This window comes from Rhipicephalus microplus, chromosome 9 (genome assembly GCF_043290135.1).
Source record: "Rhipicephalus microplus isolate Deutch F79 chromosome 9, USDA_Rmic, whole genome shotgun sequence".
Classification (NCBI taxonomy): domain Eukaryota; kingdom Metazoa; phylum Arthropoda; class Arachnida; order Ixodida; family Ixodidae; genus Rhipicephalus; species Rhipicephalus microplus.
This window is the reverse complement of record NC_134708.1, coordinates 13851364-13868938: the sequence shown is the minus strand read 5'-3', so window position 1 is coordinate 13868938 and position 17575 is coordinate 13851364. Positions and strand designations below refer to the sequence as shown.

The following is a 17575-nucleotide window of genomic DNA, read 5'->3' as shown; positions in this document are numbered from 1 at the left end:
TCTGAATGGTGGCACCGTCGCTCTCAAAGGTGAAAACACGTTCACGCACGGGGAAGTATATGTTTAGTGATCTTACTTCTATGTGGGTGTGGTCTTTCTATGCTGCTCGTAGTGGTATGTGGCAGCGTTTTTTCTCATGGACGTCATCAACGAGCAGAAGCACGAAGATGAACTCACTTTCAAAACACTGCGCTCAACACAAGCGGAAATAGCTATTGACCTCACTGCCTCTGATCCTTGACCTTAGCGTTTTATAACAATTCCATAGGGGTTGAGGAGGATTCGCATAATTGTGAGGCTGGTTAGGTCACCGGGCTAGCAGAAAGAATATTCCACAACTATAGCTACAGGCGAATTGATCCTGCTACCTGTAGCCTAGTCTGAACTCCAAGACACCAAGGCGCAAAAAGGAATGAAACCGAGAACACGATGGCGAGAGTACTTATTCACCGGGCATGGTCCCGAGTAGCTCGAACCCGAAGGTGGCTTTTTAGATTGAATGGCATCACTTCTTATAACCGGAGATAGGTATTGTCAATACCCTCTTCCTGCAAACCGGCTCGGCAAGGCTCAATGACTCATCTTCTTTCAGTTTTCTATACAGAGAGAGCAAATTTAATAGAAGGCCGAGAGGTTGCCTTGAAACATTTCGATTCTTCGTTACCTGGCAAGTGTCAATGCTGTGAGGAGGTGGAACGCACGTATACCACATGGTTTCGGATTGCCAGCTCAACTCAGCTCTTCTCTCCTACCCTAACGCAACGCGAGAAGAGGGGAAGGTGAGGCGGCCCTGCTTGTTTGCTCGGACTTCCAAGCCCAAAATGCCTTCGTCTAGAGGGTTAAGCTAGCGGCTGATACTTATGGTGTCCCGGAATAAGCACTCTACGCATTGCGGAGTCCTCTATCGGCTGTGCCTCTCTTATTTTCAATCAAGGCTTTCTTTGATCTCTTGCTCAAAACTTTTCCAGCCTAAGGCTCCAATTTTGCTTATACATTATTTAAATAGACATGGTGAGTGATCCACGATATTGTGTCTGGGCGGGAATGGCGCATTGTCAGGCATTAAGTCCCGTTTCGTGCCATCCCTTCTCGTGGAACCTCTGTATAGGCATACGCTCGAATTCATTATGAAATAAACTTGAACAATCTTTTATTCACCTTTGAATCTGGCGAAGAGGTCCTGTCTGGCAACCAATGCATTCCTCCTCTCTAACATGCGGGCGATGGCTTGGAGTGTGTGTTGATGCTGATATGTATGGCATTATTGAGTATAATCTGTTGTGTATTAAGCTAACCTGTGAATTTTCTTCGTTACTATGACAGTCGAAAATTACTCACCAGGAAACCACTGCGCTGTTTTGGGGTGCAGTAACAACCACAGAAAAAGGAAACTGTTGTCGGAAGAAATGTGCCATGTACATCACCAGACGCGGAGTTTATGTGGCTGTGGACTCTTGATGTAGGATTGTTTTCCTGTTGACAAGGAGCAGCGGCTTCTATGGCTTGCAAACTTAAACAGGAAAACCTTGTACTTTCCGTGGGTACTCGGGCAAGTTCAGAGCACTTCTCAGGCGAACGAGCTGCAACGACTTCGATACTGATGCTCAACCTCGGCTATGAACGAAAGGCACGCAGCCTGTTCACCTATTCCAACGATGGCAATATTTCCCCGATAAACAGCCCCATGTAACATTTCTTTCTATTGGCGGTTGAAGTAACGCGGCACCAACAGTCACTCAAATATCACGATTTAAAGAAGAAGATGAAAATGGGACGCGCAGGCACGTCAGCGTTATTTGATGTAATAGCTGTATTCAAGTGGAGACCTGTAAAAAAAAAAAAAAAAACGAGCGAGTAAGATACGGTGACTCATTCATAGTTTTCCCGGCTTCGACGGCTGCATTTTTGATGAAGGCGAGGATGTCGTAGGCCCGTGTGCTCAGATTTGGGTGCACGTTAAAGAACCCCAGGTGGTCGAAATCTCCAGAGCCCCCCAGTACGGCGTCTCTCATAATCATATGGTGGTTTCGGGACGTTTAACCCCACATATCAATCAATTTAATTCTTAGTTGAGAAACAATTTAGACAACAGTTACGGCGCAGTTAACAAAAAACTGTCAGTGCCGTGAATAAGGACGAACCACAGGCTACCCTTCAAAGCACGGCTTCATGCAAGAGCGCTAGCCGATGCGACGGTGTGACGTAAAGAAATCTTGATAAAACAGCGGATAACTACCGCTCGAGAAAAACATTCACTATGCTCTCGAAGTGCCGTTGCTCATTCTGGAAAGTAAAGACGTGAAAATACTGCACAATATTCTAGCCGCGGTGCAATAAAGCTTTAGGCGAGGGAACGTCGCGAAGCGAGCGCTTGGCGGGAACAACCGATTATGTTCTCGTTTGCGGCGTGCCGATAGAAGCTCGATGGTCTGAGGAGCATGCGGGCTGCTGCAAATTTCCGCAAAGAATATCTGGCACGTGAGCAACGGTTTCCAAATATGAAGACACCGGGTAATTGTGGGATATCAAGCACGTGACACGCATAAAGCGGCGTCGCGAAAGAGGGGGTGATAAGGGTGGGGGTTGACAGTGCGGGGAATGTAGAGAGTACTGAAAGTGTAGCAAGAGTGTAGTGGCAACTATAAATGAGCACCGCTACTTTCCTACACCGAGAAGGGGAAGCCGGGGCATAAGGTCCCTAGGTGAAACATGCTTCCAGGGTAGCGACACCTTTCCTTTTTTGTCGCCTATGTTACTGCAGCACCCCAAAAAGGTTCAAAACTTTCATCCGAAAGCAAATGTTTGGCTTCAGTCGCTACGGTTAATAGACGTAAATGAAACAAAGTTGAAAGAAACGGGTCGTAGAATAAATGGTTTCTTTATGAACATAAAGGGTACAACACAAGAGCAAGCGGGATGTGTGTTACTCAAGTGGCAACGTTGTGCAGTTCTATATTTTGCACCTCTACCCTTGACGTCTCGCGTCGTACATCGTAGTTTGTCCAGTTATTATAACTAGTACAGTTCTCCAAATATGTTTTGCTCGTGCCGTGACACAGTGAACGCGCTTCTTGCTGGATCCTGTCATTGACCACAGGGCGTGACGTTGGGACGAGTGATTACAGCTGGCTCGTGCACACGCAAGGAAAAACCATGGTCAGACTAGTACGAACGCTTGACTAGCAGCCCTGCGATGACGGTTATTTAAAATGTGCCCGATTTGACCTTCGTGATGCCAGGTGATTCTGGTGCGGTGCGCAGATTTTCCTGAAAAGTCCGAGTTATACTGGTGAGATGTCCCGAAGCAGCACGTTTTGGCTCATTTATGTCGCGTTCTGGTCAACTGGTCAAGCGTGAAATGTTCCTGAAGGTACGTTAAATACACGCTCTAGGTGCTCTGGATACGTACATACGTGCAAGTATTTGCAACAACTGACATGCACTGGACGCGGATTAGACGCGCTCCTGGTGTTTCAATAAAAAAGTTGGCAGCATATCCATGGAGTGAATGATGGAGAGTAGGGCGAAGCATTCGTCCGTCCATTAGTTCTTGCTTTCTTCCGTTCATGCGTCCGTCTGTGTGACCGTCCATGCGTTCATCCGCCCGTCCGTGCGTGCGTCTGTTCGTGCGTCCGTCCCTGCATTCGTCCATGCAACCTCTCCTGCGTCCGTTCATGCGTCCATCCATGCATCTGTCCGTGTGTCCGTTCGTCCATCTATTTAACACTCCAAGTACCACCATCTTGCATCTTTTCATCTTATATTCCCCATTTAGGAGCACCGCCATCCAGCGGACATTCCAAGGAATAAACGAGAGGTGGCACACGCACACTTTCTTACGGCTTGCGCTTCGGGTGTACTTCCCACCTTTAACCACCTCGAGTTCATGGTATATACTAGTTCATTGTATTCATGGCACTGCAGCAACACTGCTATTATTACATGAGTTGTACTTAGACCGAACGCAGATATACACTGATGGGTCCGTCTCATCCAGCAGCTCATCAGGGGCCGCTGTAATTCCGGCTGCAGAAATGACAATCAAGTTTAAGTTGTCGCATATGACTACATCTACGGCATCAGAGCTTGCTGCTATAAGGGCTGCTTTACAATATCTCGTTCAAGAACGTCCAGGAAAATGGGTCATATTCTGTGATTCGAAGGCAGCGCTTCAGAGTTTGCAGTCTGCCATGCGTAGGAGGAGTCATGACCAACTGGTACAAGAAATAAGACATTGCCATCATGAAGCTCTAGCACGAGGGCATGATATTATATATCAATGGCTGCCTGGACATATCGGTATTACCGGAAATCAATTAGCCGATGATGCAGCCCGCTCCGCCCATGAAGAAACCCGTGTAGTCCCAATTCTTCTATCAAGGAATGATGCAGCAAGACAACTTTACCTGCTGGCTCGAGATCTCACACGCACGTTCTGGTCGTCTACCAGCTTCCAAAGGTGTCAATTTTATGAACTGGATCCTTCACTCGAGCTAAAGCTGCCATCACAACTTTCCCGCTCCGATGCGACACTGGTATGCCGCCTTTGGTTGGGTGTTGCATTTACAAAGGTGTACTCCTTTCGCATTGGTATGGCAGACACTCCTACATGCGACTACTGCGGAGCTGAAGAGACCATCGAACACGTCCTGTGCAGCTGCGCTTGCTACGACACACAGCGATGCCAGCTCCGGATGGTTTTGAATCGACTTGACCCCGGACCATTTTGTGTGCAGAAGATACTAGGACCTTGGGCATCTGCCTCAGTTGCGCAGAAAGCAACTAAAGCACTGCTACTTTACCTCAAGTCAACAAACCTGAGCGACCGCCTGTAGACTGTGTGTGCTCCCCGAGTGTGCTCGTGATTGTGTGTACCTTCTCATTTTTCTGCAACCTCTTTTCTCCCGTTTATCCCTTCCCCAGTGCCGGGTAGCAAACCAGATGTGCGTCTGGTTAACCTCCCTGCTTTTCCTTCCATCTTTATCTCTCCCTCATGGCACTGCGGCTCAACGCTCACTAAACCTTTCTAAAACTAAGGAGGTTACACCCAGCGAGTATAACATAGCAACACTTTCTTGTCAGATTGTGCTCAATATACATGCCAATGGCTGCTAATGGGGATCGCAGCGTGTGCGTTAACTAAAAGCCGAATGCTCCTGTTTCTTATTCCCCATTAACAGCCATTGCCATGCACATTGAGCACTATTTTTTATTGTTCAACAACGCACAGATGAAATGTCTCACCAGCACCACCTTGGAGGTCAAAATGCTATACTTAATACATACTACAACGGCTACGAGGGAAGAACGGCAGCCGCTATAAAAGGCTTCGCCCCTAAGGCCGCGTTCACACTGAGCATTCCGGCCGCCGAAAGTGCTCCGAATCCAATTCGGCGGCGGCGAGATCCGCCGAAAGGGCCCTCTCCACGCCGATCGCTCTCGGACCGATTTTTGCGGTGTCTGCCGCTGAATCGGTCACCGCGGACCAATAGGAGAGCTAGTCAAGGAATTTTGAAAAATGGCGGCTAAGCCCTACTCACTTGTTATGTCGCAGTGCACGTAACTGAATGTTGAAACCAACGGGAGTTTAACCTACTCTGTGCCTACTTCGCCTCCGTATTTCGTGAAAAAGGTGACCGAGCTTGCTGTTGGCGTGATCGAGCTTGTTGCGGTCTTGCAGAGCAAAACGAACCCACCAACGCCGCTGGCGTCGGTGGTTTTTCTGCTCTTCGTGCATTACAAGACAGCCACTTGCCAGCAAAGTAAGCAGTACTGTCTTTTCTTGCTTCTTGCGTACGAGAATCGTCCAAGTATACACCAACGGATAGCATAGTGGCGTTTGCGAGCCGCGACAACAACCGGGTGACAGCGCAACCATCCCGCGTTCGCCCCGTGGTAGATGGCATATTCGGCGGCGCGGGGCGCATCCAGTGCGAACGACGCTGCGTTTCGGCGGCAGGGGAATTCCGGTCGCTGTAGAAAGCGGATGTTTCAGTGTGAACTAGGCATAAAACCGACAAATAAACTCACTTCGCAGATTCGCGTTGACCTGCATCGACAGAGTTAAGGCTGGTGCACACCGGCGACTAGCAGCGGTCGCGCGACCATTTGCAACTGGTCGCAAATAGTCACGAACTGTCGCAAACGGTCGCACAGCGACTGCTTTGGCTATAGTCGCTTCCTGTCCAATTTTTCAGTCGCGCTGCTGCGGTCGCAAAGCTGCTGGAACCAATCAGCGATGCTCAATTTTTGTTGTTTGTTTTCGCAGTGTGCTGGCGAGAACAGATAAAAACAAGAAATGCATAGCGCTCGGTTTGCTCCGCTCACTCAGCTGGCGGCGATCAGCTGATCGGCGCCGGTCTCCAGAGTTCTCGCTCATAACGAGATCCGGACGTGACTCTTCAGTATAGAGTTTCTCAAAATTAACTAGAGGGCACTCTGGCGCTGCGATCGTTCAGGGACCATGGGAATGATGGGTAGTACACACATTTGCCTAGTCTTCGTACTTGCAGGCGGCGAATCGTACTTGCGGCTTCGTTTATTGCTGTGTTTCGGTTTTGTTTTGAAAGAAAGATTGAATGCTTTTGAACTTCGTAAGTCAATTTGGAAAGTAAGTCTACAAAAATAAAATGGTGAAGCGCAACCGCTGAACATTTGCTAATACTTGCTTCGTAAGAAAACAGCTCCAAGCCCACGAACACACACGGAGCCAAAAGCAGGCCAGAAGTACGAATATTAGACAAATGTGTGTACTACCCATCATTCCCATGCTCGCTGAAGCGCTGTGCATTGCAGCTACCATAGACACTAGCGCCAGAGTTCCCTCTAGGAAGTATTGTGGGTAACTCTATGGTCACTCGCATGCAGCCTCTGCCGTTGTGAACCTCAGTCGCTCTTTGGTCGCCAGTCGCAAATAGTCGCGCGACCGCTGCCAGTCGCCGGTGTGCACCAGCCCTTACGCGAAAGCGTTCGCGTGAAATGTTTCAACGCTATACCTCAAGGCGTGCTTCAATTCGGATAGTACAAGGTACGTCGAAGAAAGCGTAATTGTTTTCCGTTGCCTTACGGCAACCGAGGATTGTTGAAAAACTCGTACATTGCATTGAACGAGCACCGCAAAACTATCTTGGGCGACTTGGCGCCAACTAAAGCGCTCCTCCTCTTCAGTCTGTGTCCTGGCTACGATTTCATCTTTGGTCACGGCGATAATCCAGCTGCAGCCATATGAGCATGCGTACTCGTTTGTAACCTTTTTCATAATAATAAATAACACCACCAGCCACTTCCAAAATCACGTGCAAGGAATGCACCAATTACAAACGCGGATTTCAGAGAAACGGAGGGGTAAGCGAGAGGTTGAGGAGGACGGCTCGTTAACAATGAGTGATGCTACCTGGGAAACATGTTTTACCTAGGGGCCTTACCGAGACAAAGTCTGTAGCGCCATCTCCCAGGCTCCTAGCGAAGCAGAACATTCTCGGCGTTCGCTCACCTAAAGTATTCTTGCACCGTGCATCGAGCAGAAAGTCGGCGCTGTTGATATATTGCATCAACATAGGCAGACTCGTTCGCATCACCGTATAATAAAACAGTTGACCCTCAAAGGCTTGAACCTTATCATAACGTCTCATAGACTAACTTTCTAAAGAAGCTGCATTTTTCAGTCCAAATTCACCACGTAAAAACTAAAGACGAACAATCAAACCGCAGCTGCGCGCTTACTTTCTATGCGAACAGCGAGCTTCCCGCATGCCAGATGGGTTGCCAGATGGGTTGCCAGATGGGTTGCCAGACCAGGAAAGCACCACTCGTTCGCAAGGCGGTGGCACCCAGAAAAAACGCCTATATTGGGGTATGTGTAAGTTTTACAGTGAAGCTGTGTATAACTAAACCAGTCCTAACCCCTGACAAGGAACTCAGCCAACTTTTAGCGCAGGGCCTCAGCGAATCGCTAGGGTGTTGCTAACAAATCAATATAAACACAACTGCATGGTGCGAACAATTGAGAAGTTAGCAGGCAAAAACATATATGCGCAACCAAACTGAACAAACCCCACTATTCATCACTAGTCTACTAAAGGTGAAAACATATGTGAACGACGGTAAGTCAAACGTTTTCTTCTTAAAAGTTTAACTTGAAAGAGTATTCATCCTTTATGTTGAAGTTGTTCGCGTAAACAACACCAAACAGAAAATGTATAAGCATTTGAAGGTACAACTATACAGCAGACTATATACTTGAGATACAGCATAATTTGATGTGAATGAACGTTGTTTCAGGTTACCCCTTTGGATGACATCATCCTGGCCACGGGTTACCTGATCAAGTTTCCATTTTTACCGAAGGAAGTTGTGTCCGTGGAGGACAACCAAGTGCAGCTCTACAAGTACGTCTTCCCGCCTCATTTGAAGCATCCTAGTCTGGCCATCATCGGGCTGGTCCAGCCGGTCGGCTCCCTATTTCCCGTTGCCGAGATGCAGGTAAGCCCGCGTTAGATGCTTCTGTCTTGTGTAGAGTGCATACAAGTCTGTGTAAACTCAATCACGACTGAAACTTGGGTTAGTGGGTGATACAGTAATAAGGGGAGGGGTCAAAAAAACAACACCCAAATGGACGGGATGGAGGTATACGTATATTACAACAAAAACACCGTGTTTGCTGTATACCTGATTGTTCTTATAATTGACCAGTTGAGAACAGCGAAAAAATTGACGGGATGAAAGTAAACGTATGAAACAACACACGCGCCGTTTTGTCTGTATACCTGTATATTTTATAATTTACCAGTTGAGAACAGCGCAAAAATTAACAGGATGAAGGCATACATAAAAGACAACACAAGCTCCGTGTTGTCTGTGTACCTGTATATTCTAATAATTGACCAGTTAATAAGAGCGAATGAAGGGACGAGATTAAGGTAGGTATATAAGCAGGTATTAAGTAGGTTAGGTAGGTATTAAGGCAGGTATATAAGCAACACAAGCGCCGTGCTGTCTGTATACTGCATATTCTATTAAAGGACCAGTTGTGAACAGCGCACGAACGGACGGGACGAAAGCAGGTATAAAATAACACAAGCACCGTGTTGCTTGTACACTTGTACAATCTAATAAATAACCAGATGAGAATGCGGCGCTTGTGTTGTATAATACCTACCTTCACCCCGTACGCTTACACGCTGTCCTCCCCCCCCTCCCCTATAATGTGTAAACCCTATAGTATACGAGAAGCACGTGTAGACGCATGCCCTGGTTTGAAATGGCATTGAAATGACGTCGTTTCTAGTATACCTTTTCAGAAACTCCCAGGCTTCACTGACTATGTTCACTCAAGCGATGCTCACATGCATTCACCTAAGACGACTCAAAACCGATAGGCATCTTTTTTTACTCCTCTCAGTCGATATATAGCCTCCCAACCCATACCTTCCTGCACCTCAGCACTGCCTCCATGGTCAGCCCACCATTGACTAAGCGACAATGACGCCATGACGTGACGTCACGTTATTTGACGGCATAGTATATCATGATGACGTCATGGTGATGTAACGAATCTTTCCAATCAGTAACGTCAAGGTCACTTCATACGGTGGCGTCTTCATCAAGCGATGATTATTTGCATCACTCGTTAACGCCGACGGTCGATTCCCGCGTTTGATATGACATCTAGGGCTTTCCGATCTGGGAACAGTAGATGATCACCAAAACTGTGTAAAACACAGCGTGAAGGGGACAAAAGAATTATATAAAAGCTAAAGTAAGGCGCATAAGTTTGATGAAATATGGAATCCTGCCACTGCTTCCTTCAAGCTTTCCATTCTAGCGGCGTGCGTCTTTTCGGTGTGAGATGCGTCTTGCCTAATATTGGTAATATAATCTGGGGTTTAACGCCCCACAACCCCGATATATGATTATGAGAGACATCCTAGTGGAGGGCTCTAAAAGTTTCGACCATCTGGTGTTCTTTCACGAGCACTTGACACAGCACCATGCCCGGGTCTCTGCCATTTCACCTCCATCAAAATTCGACTACCATGGCCGGGATCAAACCCTTGACCTCCACAGCCGAGCAACGTAGCCACTGTGCCATCGAGGTGGACGAATCTTGTCTGACTTGTCGCGTGCACTTGGCGTTTTCGGCATGATCGTCACCGGTACTGGCCGCCGGTGTGTGTTTTTTTTTCTTCATATAAAGAAAAAAAAAACGGCCCCGTATTTGCGGTTTCACTGGAAATTTCGTCGGAAGACGATAGTCCTGCGTCTAGAGAGAGTGAAAAAAAATGTTTATTTGATGTTCTGCGCGAGAACATCGCTGAATTGTATTCTGGAGGTGCTGCGTTGGAGTGTGTCGATCCGTGGAGCGAAGGCGAATGAGCGCATCAAGGCACGTGAGACATGTGCGCTATCTGGCAGTTATCTTCTAAAACGAAGGAAGGCGCGTGCGCCTGTCTCGGAGGCGATAAGGTGTAGAACGCAAAGTGACGGGCAGGTGACACCACCGTATTGTCTTAGCAAAGCGTTCGAAACACTTGCTCGGTGGACAGACATAGAAATGTACAGACAGACAGACAGACAGACAGACAGACAGACAGACAGACAGACAGACAGACAGACAGACAGACAGACAGACAGACAGACAGACAGACAGACAGACAGACAGACAGACAGACAGACAGACAGACAGACCAAAATTTTTGCATCAAAGTCTCCCAAGAAAGACTATCGTCTTTAATAATATTGAGCAGCAAGGTATGTTCGATTTCTGTTGTGGGCGACGTACTAGTGCGTTTTGCAGAAACCAGACAAACAGTCGGCCACCGTGAGCTCCCACTTCTAGGATTAGTGCGGCGAGCTAGAGTCGTGCCCAGCAATGTATATCTGAGCCGTGTGTTTCCCTACATAGCTGGTTCAGTCTATAGAGTTTTCCCAGGACTGTCAAAGCCTCACATTTGGTGCAGTCGACGCCAGACCTTTCCAAAGCAAACCAGCCACGGCCACACAGGAACACTGGCCAGTACCCATCGCTATTTTGACCGCGTTTGCGACTGCGGTTTGACGAGCGTCGCCTCACGGTGCATCATGCAAGCAAATAATTGGGAAAAGCTCGATTACGCGACCATACTGCGGTTCTGAGTCAACCTTATCCGCGAAAAACTGACTCATCGCTAATTAGGCAGCACCGGTACCGAAGAAAAACTCGTTCAGAGTGTCGAAGCCAACAATCGGCAATGCCTTGAAGCAAAGCCGTGGTCAAACATCGCTATCACTGTATCAAATCTGTGACGAGTGGAAGCCAGTAACAAAGACTGTTTATTCAAACAAGGAATGCGTATATATAGTATGCAGCATGATAACCGCGTGTGGTCATTATCTAAGATTAGTTTCGTTGACGGTGGTGCATGCGTGCGCATAGCTTACAAGCATTGCTCGATCGATACAATCACCACGGCCACCAGCAATGCACGTTTGCTGTTTTGATACAACAGTCGAAAACATAACTATTCAGTGCCAGCAGCTTTCACGCCCCTTGGCAACAATTACCGCCCTGCCTGACTTGTCCTCGTCCATAGGGTACTTTGGTGATTCTCCAACACAAAATGTTGCCGCATGGATCAATGACATCCGCCGTAGGCAACAGCTTGCCGCACGTGACGACGCTACCACACGCCTTATTGGCGCAAGTAAGCTCAAAGACCCAGCTCTAAGTTGGCATCTCACCTTTGGACGTAATCATACGACATGAGAAACGTGGAGCGCGGCTTTGAAAGAGGCATTTTCATCAGAATTGGCATTCACCGAGTGGCAGGAACGCGTCATCAGCATTCGACATGGCCTAGAGAAGAACCTACAAGAGTACGCTTACGCGAAGCCATGGGAGATTCACAACTACCTCGTAATGCTTGCCGGCGCCCAGAAAATTGACTACCTACTGCAAGGCCTTAGTGAGGCCGAAGTTATTGCAGACATCGCGACTAATCGACCTTCGACGATGCGCGACTTCATATCAACGTGCACAAGCCTGGACAAGTGCTTTCCAGGATTAGTGTGATGAACTCGAGTGAAGCCATACACCCTGACCTGTGAAGACGTGCCCAGCCATGTATATCTCATCCGCGTGTTTTATTGAATAGTTTGTTCAGCCTAGAGTTTTTGTTGGACCAGCCCAAGCCTCACACCATAGTACCGACGTGACATAAGGTTTCCTGCTCTCGGAGTACTACTAACTGACAAAGAAAAAAAAAGTCCCACTCGTTAGATGAAGACTGTCGTTTCCCTCCGGATACGGAGTGAGACCATTGTGCAATTTTCGGTTATTTTTTTGGTTGCCGTGTTTCCATGCCCTTGTGAGTGTGGTAGCGTTAGGAAGAGGCCGTATTTTTTGCTCACGAACAAAAGTAACCTGGAATAACCTTACAATGTGGATAAATTTCTTGTACTTTAGCGAATTCCCTTTGCTAAGGGTTTTTCTTTACTACATACACGCTGACGTAAAAATAAACCGTCGTTCTTCAAGGTTGCAAGAGCAGTAACTTTTTATCCTGCTTAGGTTTTTGAGGGAGTATAGAGAGAGCAGTTTTTCACTGCCTTTTTTATGTTTAAGGGGTGATTTGTCAGAGTTAGTTTAAGCGGTAAAAAATAGAATCCGACGGGTGCAATCGGGCGTTGAGTCCACAGTTTTATAAACAGCAAATGACGCAGAATTGATGACAAATACAGAAGTTATCATCATTAGAGAAATCAACATAGACACGGACACGGACATAACACAGTGATTGCAGAATAAAAAAAACCATCGGAACGGACTGCTCGCGTTATGCAACCGTACTTCTACAATCCTGTATATGTAGGCGCAACATTTTTACCTGCCATGTAGTGCTCGTAGGAGAGCTATGTCATTTTGCATCGATAAACTACAAATGCTAAGTGCACGCGTAAAATAAAGTGACTTGCAAGTGGCCGTGAGTAACACCGACCTTTTAGTGTAAAGGCACCTGATCTCACCTTTTTGATAATCGAAATATTTAGCTGGCACTCCAACCTGTTGGCGCCACCCGCGTTAGAACTGCTAATGTACAAGTCCACAAATAATGCCTATGCACACACAAACCACGCCAGTTAAATCATTTACATTGATTGCACAAACACGGTAGTAGCACGTATTCAAGAACGCGGCCAAAGAGCGGTGCCACGCCCTCACAGGCTCCGTACCGATGGTGTCAGTAGGCGTTTTTAAGGAGCATGGCTACGCTATGAAAGACAGTTGGCGATCAGAGAATGCACAATTTTTATCTTCATTTTAAACGCAAATGATAAACGCGTGTCCGATATTTCCGGCGTCTTAAGGAGACATGTACTTGGGATGAAAGAAACGGACTACTGCCCGGGTATTCACCGCGCTCACAAAGTGGTTCTAAGAGCGAAGGGAAGAGAATAGTGAGCCCCGTAACTGTATGATTCACGGTGCGACACCTCAACAATAGCTCACAAGAGATGGCGGTGAGGAGGGATTAAAAGGATAGGATTAAAGGTATATATAGAGAGAAAGATGCGCTATGCCAGCGAGTGAGGACATATCAATGGGATAGGAGAGATAGGAAAGATGGAAACACGGTCACAGAAGTCCGAGGACGGGGCACCACTTGCGAGAGCTCTTGTCGGCATCAGGAGATGGGGTAGGGCAAGTCCAGTAGGTCAGAGCTGCGCTGTCGTCGAAGGTCGGCGTCAGGAGATGACGTAGGGCAAGCCCAGTCGGCCAAAGCTACGCTGACATCGGAGATCGCGAGGGCACAACCGGTCGACACGGAATCCAGCGAGCGAGTCCCCGCGCTCACCAGCGGCTGTTCGTTGGTCGCGTGTGCCTCGTATTGGCGCGCGCGTTCCCGCTGGATGTTAGACAACATTTGGCGTAAGAAGCGGACCATTTGGGCTGCACTTTATTCCAGCAAACGTCGTCTTTTGAGGAATGAAATCTATGCGACGCTTCTTTCACCTTCTCCGGACACGCACTGGCCGCTGGCCGGCTTGGTACCAAAGACATAGCGAAGCATTTCGCTTAGCGCTTTCACGTTGTACGGTCACCCTCAAGGAAGCAAACACGGACGACGACACCAGATTTATTTTGGTACCGCTGGAAGCCCTTCGCGACTCTGCACGGAAGCGAGGTAGCCCCGACGTCAAGGTTCGGAGGCTCGCGCTCGGAAGCGCCATGCCACTTGATGTTAGAAGAAGCACGTGAGACTCATAAGCTCAACCAGATACATACAGCGTGAGCTCCTTACACCACCCGTCTCCAGGGCCACCGGACAGCAAAAGCCAACGGTTAGCGGAAAACTGCCAAACAGCTGTCCAGTAGGTTTTTTTCTTTTCTTAGAGAAGGGCTTTTTTTATTGCGATAGCAAGTATGTGGACACTCTCGGCTGGATTTCGCCACCGGCGTTTGTGTGGATGTCATGCACCGAATACGCAAAAAAGAAAACGAATCCCAGAAAAAGAAATCCGGCGCGCGGAATCCAACATGGGACCTCCGCGTCGTGAATGCGAGGCATTACCCACTGAGACATTGAGAAGTACCTCCTACAACGTTCAAACGGCAAGCTATTCATATCTAACACTTGCCGCTGTTGGTGGGCATTTGGGGGGGAGGGGACTATCGTGTTTTCAACATTATCACCAAGATGGCGTAATAAGCGAGCGGCGGCTCTCATCTCTCACGCGTACTTTGGCTCGCGGAGAGGAGTAGAGGACAACCTCCTGCAGGAACTTATCTCCCGGTGGTGAGGATATTACAGATTGGCTGGCATCGGGCTTGAGCTGGAACGATTCTGTTGTAGTTACGGTGCGCACAAAGGTCACTTCAATTAATGCACAGCATTCGTTTGCGAAAAGGGTGCGCTTTTCAGACACAGCGAAGTAACAACTGAGAACCTTATTCCCGTTCATCTCTACCTGTGAGTACGTTTCGAGCGTCAATTGTGCGTGAAAAACTTGGGGCACGCTTCGATCTGCTTGGCATTCTGCGCGTGGTATTCTAATTTGTTGCTATCACGTTCATTGCTTCACCTTTGCGGCAAAGTTGTGCCCTTTGCTTTTTGGTTCATGGAATTCTTTTCTCGCTCGTTGTGCTTATGAAGTTCCCAGTTCCAGTGACTAAGCGTTGACTCGAGGTCAGCCATGAGGCTCGACGATTCCGTACCAGTCATTGAAAAAAAAATCGCAGCATGCCCACGGAGTGAATGATGTTGAGTGGGACGAAGCGTCCGTCAGCCTGTACGTGCTTCCGTCCGTCCGCGCGACCTTCCGTGCGTCCATCCGTGCGTCCATGCGTCTGTCCGCACGTCCGTCCGTGAGTCCGTCCGTCTGCTGATCTTTCTATCCATCTGTCCGTGCGTCCATCTAGTGAACACTCCAAGTACCGCCATCTCCCATCTCGCATCCCCTGTGACACATAACCGCCACCGGTGGCTTCCTACTACTACTACTACTACGTACATTGGAGGATGCAGAAACCCACGCCTTAAGGAGCTTCGCCCCTAAAAAAACATTTGTGGGGCTTGAATACCTTCAGAATTACTGTGAGTGCCGCCTCGTGGGGGGGGGGGGGGGTCACGTGGTAAAAAACTCACAAACCGTGGTTAAACACCACGTGATAAAAACACCCTCGAGGTTAAACTGGATTCTGACATTCTTTTACTACGTTCCGCAGAGGTGGTCGTAAAACTATGTCACGTACAACCTTTTACTCCAGCACGATGTAGTATTTTAAACTCGAGAGAGTTTTTAAAGATTATGAGCGAGAAAAACCTCAAGCTCGGGTAATTTTTGCTTACAGTGTACGTATTTATTCCAGTTCAGCAGCGCTTTTAAGTTTCGGGCTCTGACAGTTGTTCGTCCGTGCTTGTTCCACGTATGCTCCTTTCATGCGTGCTTTCTCACCTTGGGGTGCACGCTGCAAGTTCCGAGTTTCTTGACGTTCATCGCGTTTTTCGTGTGACTAGCATTCATGCTTTTATCCTTGCGGCAAAACACTGCACGATTACTGCTCAACCTCCTCTGCGAGGACACGCTTCTATGTCGTGTTATACCGATTCCTAAAATAAGGGATCACACGTTTTTTTTAGCTGCAAATGTTTTCATTTTGTTTAAGGTATTTGATTGATTAATTTAATATTTGATTGATCGATTCATTGACTGATTGATTGATTGATTGATTGATTAAAATGCATGTGAAGAGCCGCTGGTTTGCTGAGCTGCTATTCAACAAACGCTCGCTGCCCTCGGAGGAGACCATGTTAGAGGAAATCCTAAATAAGCGAGAGTCCATGCGGCACCGCTACGTCACGTCACCGCGCCACACGATCCAGGAGGACTGGGTCCACTACATGGATGAGCTGGCCAGTCAGATCGGTGCCAGACCGAGAATCCTCAAGTACTTCTTCTCGGACAACAAACTCTTCCGCGCGCTGCTCGGACCCTGCGTGCCGTACCAATTCAGGCTCGAAGGCCCGCACAAATGGTCCGGCGCGCGGCAGGCCATCCTCGAGTCACGCCGCAGGGTGATGTATCCGCTCAACGAGCGATGCACGTCTTTCAGCAAGAAGGGCTCGTCAACGTTCCTCTTCGTTTTCTTCTTCTTTTTCGTGCTGGCCATTGCATACGTCCTTTCCGGACAGTGAGAACTATCCTAGTTGCTTCGCTCGTTCTTATTGATAAGGAGACCACATGCTCTTGTTCATGCCTATTGAAAAACACATCATACAATGAAGGGACATTGTGCCCCCTAAAACGTGTAAGTTAAGCAGCAATGAAGTAGCACAAAGTTCTGCGTTGAATGTTTTGTCAAGGCATAGGTGCCAGATGCAAGTGACATCATCTGTTTTGTGCTGATATATCGCTGCGTATGAACATAGCACGCCTGGCACTATAAACAGTGCTTACGGGCTATACGCATACACAGTGATGTAGAGCTTATCGTTGACCTTGATTTTCTAGGCAATATCGTGTATTATTTTGTTAGAAACAAAGTGACTGCTGCTTGGCATTGTCTGTTGCCCTAGTTTTTGAGAGTGTTCATTGCTAGCACATGTTTCCTTGAATGGGCGTTTCCCGTAGACGCGCTTCGACAACTTACAGCCATGGCCACATAATCAGCGATATCATTTACCATTGACCGATTGCGAAAACCTTGCAACTAAAACAGAGTTCACAGCTTAATCTTATTCTAAAACTACAAGTAACGCTCCATCGAAAAGTTATGCTCTTCAAAGGAGCACTACATTCACCTTCGAGTGACTGGCTGGTATCTGATTGATCGCATATAAAAAATTAAATTGGTCAAACACTGCCGGTGGAGTTGACAAGAACAGTCACGGCACCAAGTACGCTATGTTGCTGAGAGTACAGGTCAGGTCACTCATACTACAATTTATTGCAGTGAGTAATAAGGAAAGTAATACATACTTTCGAAATATGTAAGTAGCAGATAGCAGCCCCGCTGTGGTGTGTATTCCACGAAAAAGTTTGACAGCCTGTTACATTCCCTGTTGCGCTGACCATTCAAAATTCCTCACTGTGAATG

The 17575-nt window shown here is 47.7% G+C and overlaps 1 protein-coding gene across 1 annotated transcript in view; it reads left to right on the top strand.

Annotated features, from left to right (window-relative positions):
• The window catches only part of LOC119161791 (flavin-containing monooxygenase 5-like), a 44809-nt gene extending 27732 nt beyond the window's left edge, over positions 1 to 17077 (top strand). Inside the window, exons 4-5 of the mRNA XM_075873167.1 lie at positions 8281 to 8481; positions 16230 to 17077. Of these exons, the coding sequence (XP_075729282.1) occupies positions 8281 to 8481; positions 16230 to 16673 (645 nt within the window). The 3' untranslated portion in view covers positions 16674 to 17077. The remainder of the gene's footprint in view (positions 1 to 8280; positions 8482 to 16229) is intronic.
• Positions 17078 to 17575: the final 498 nt, after the last annotated feature.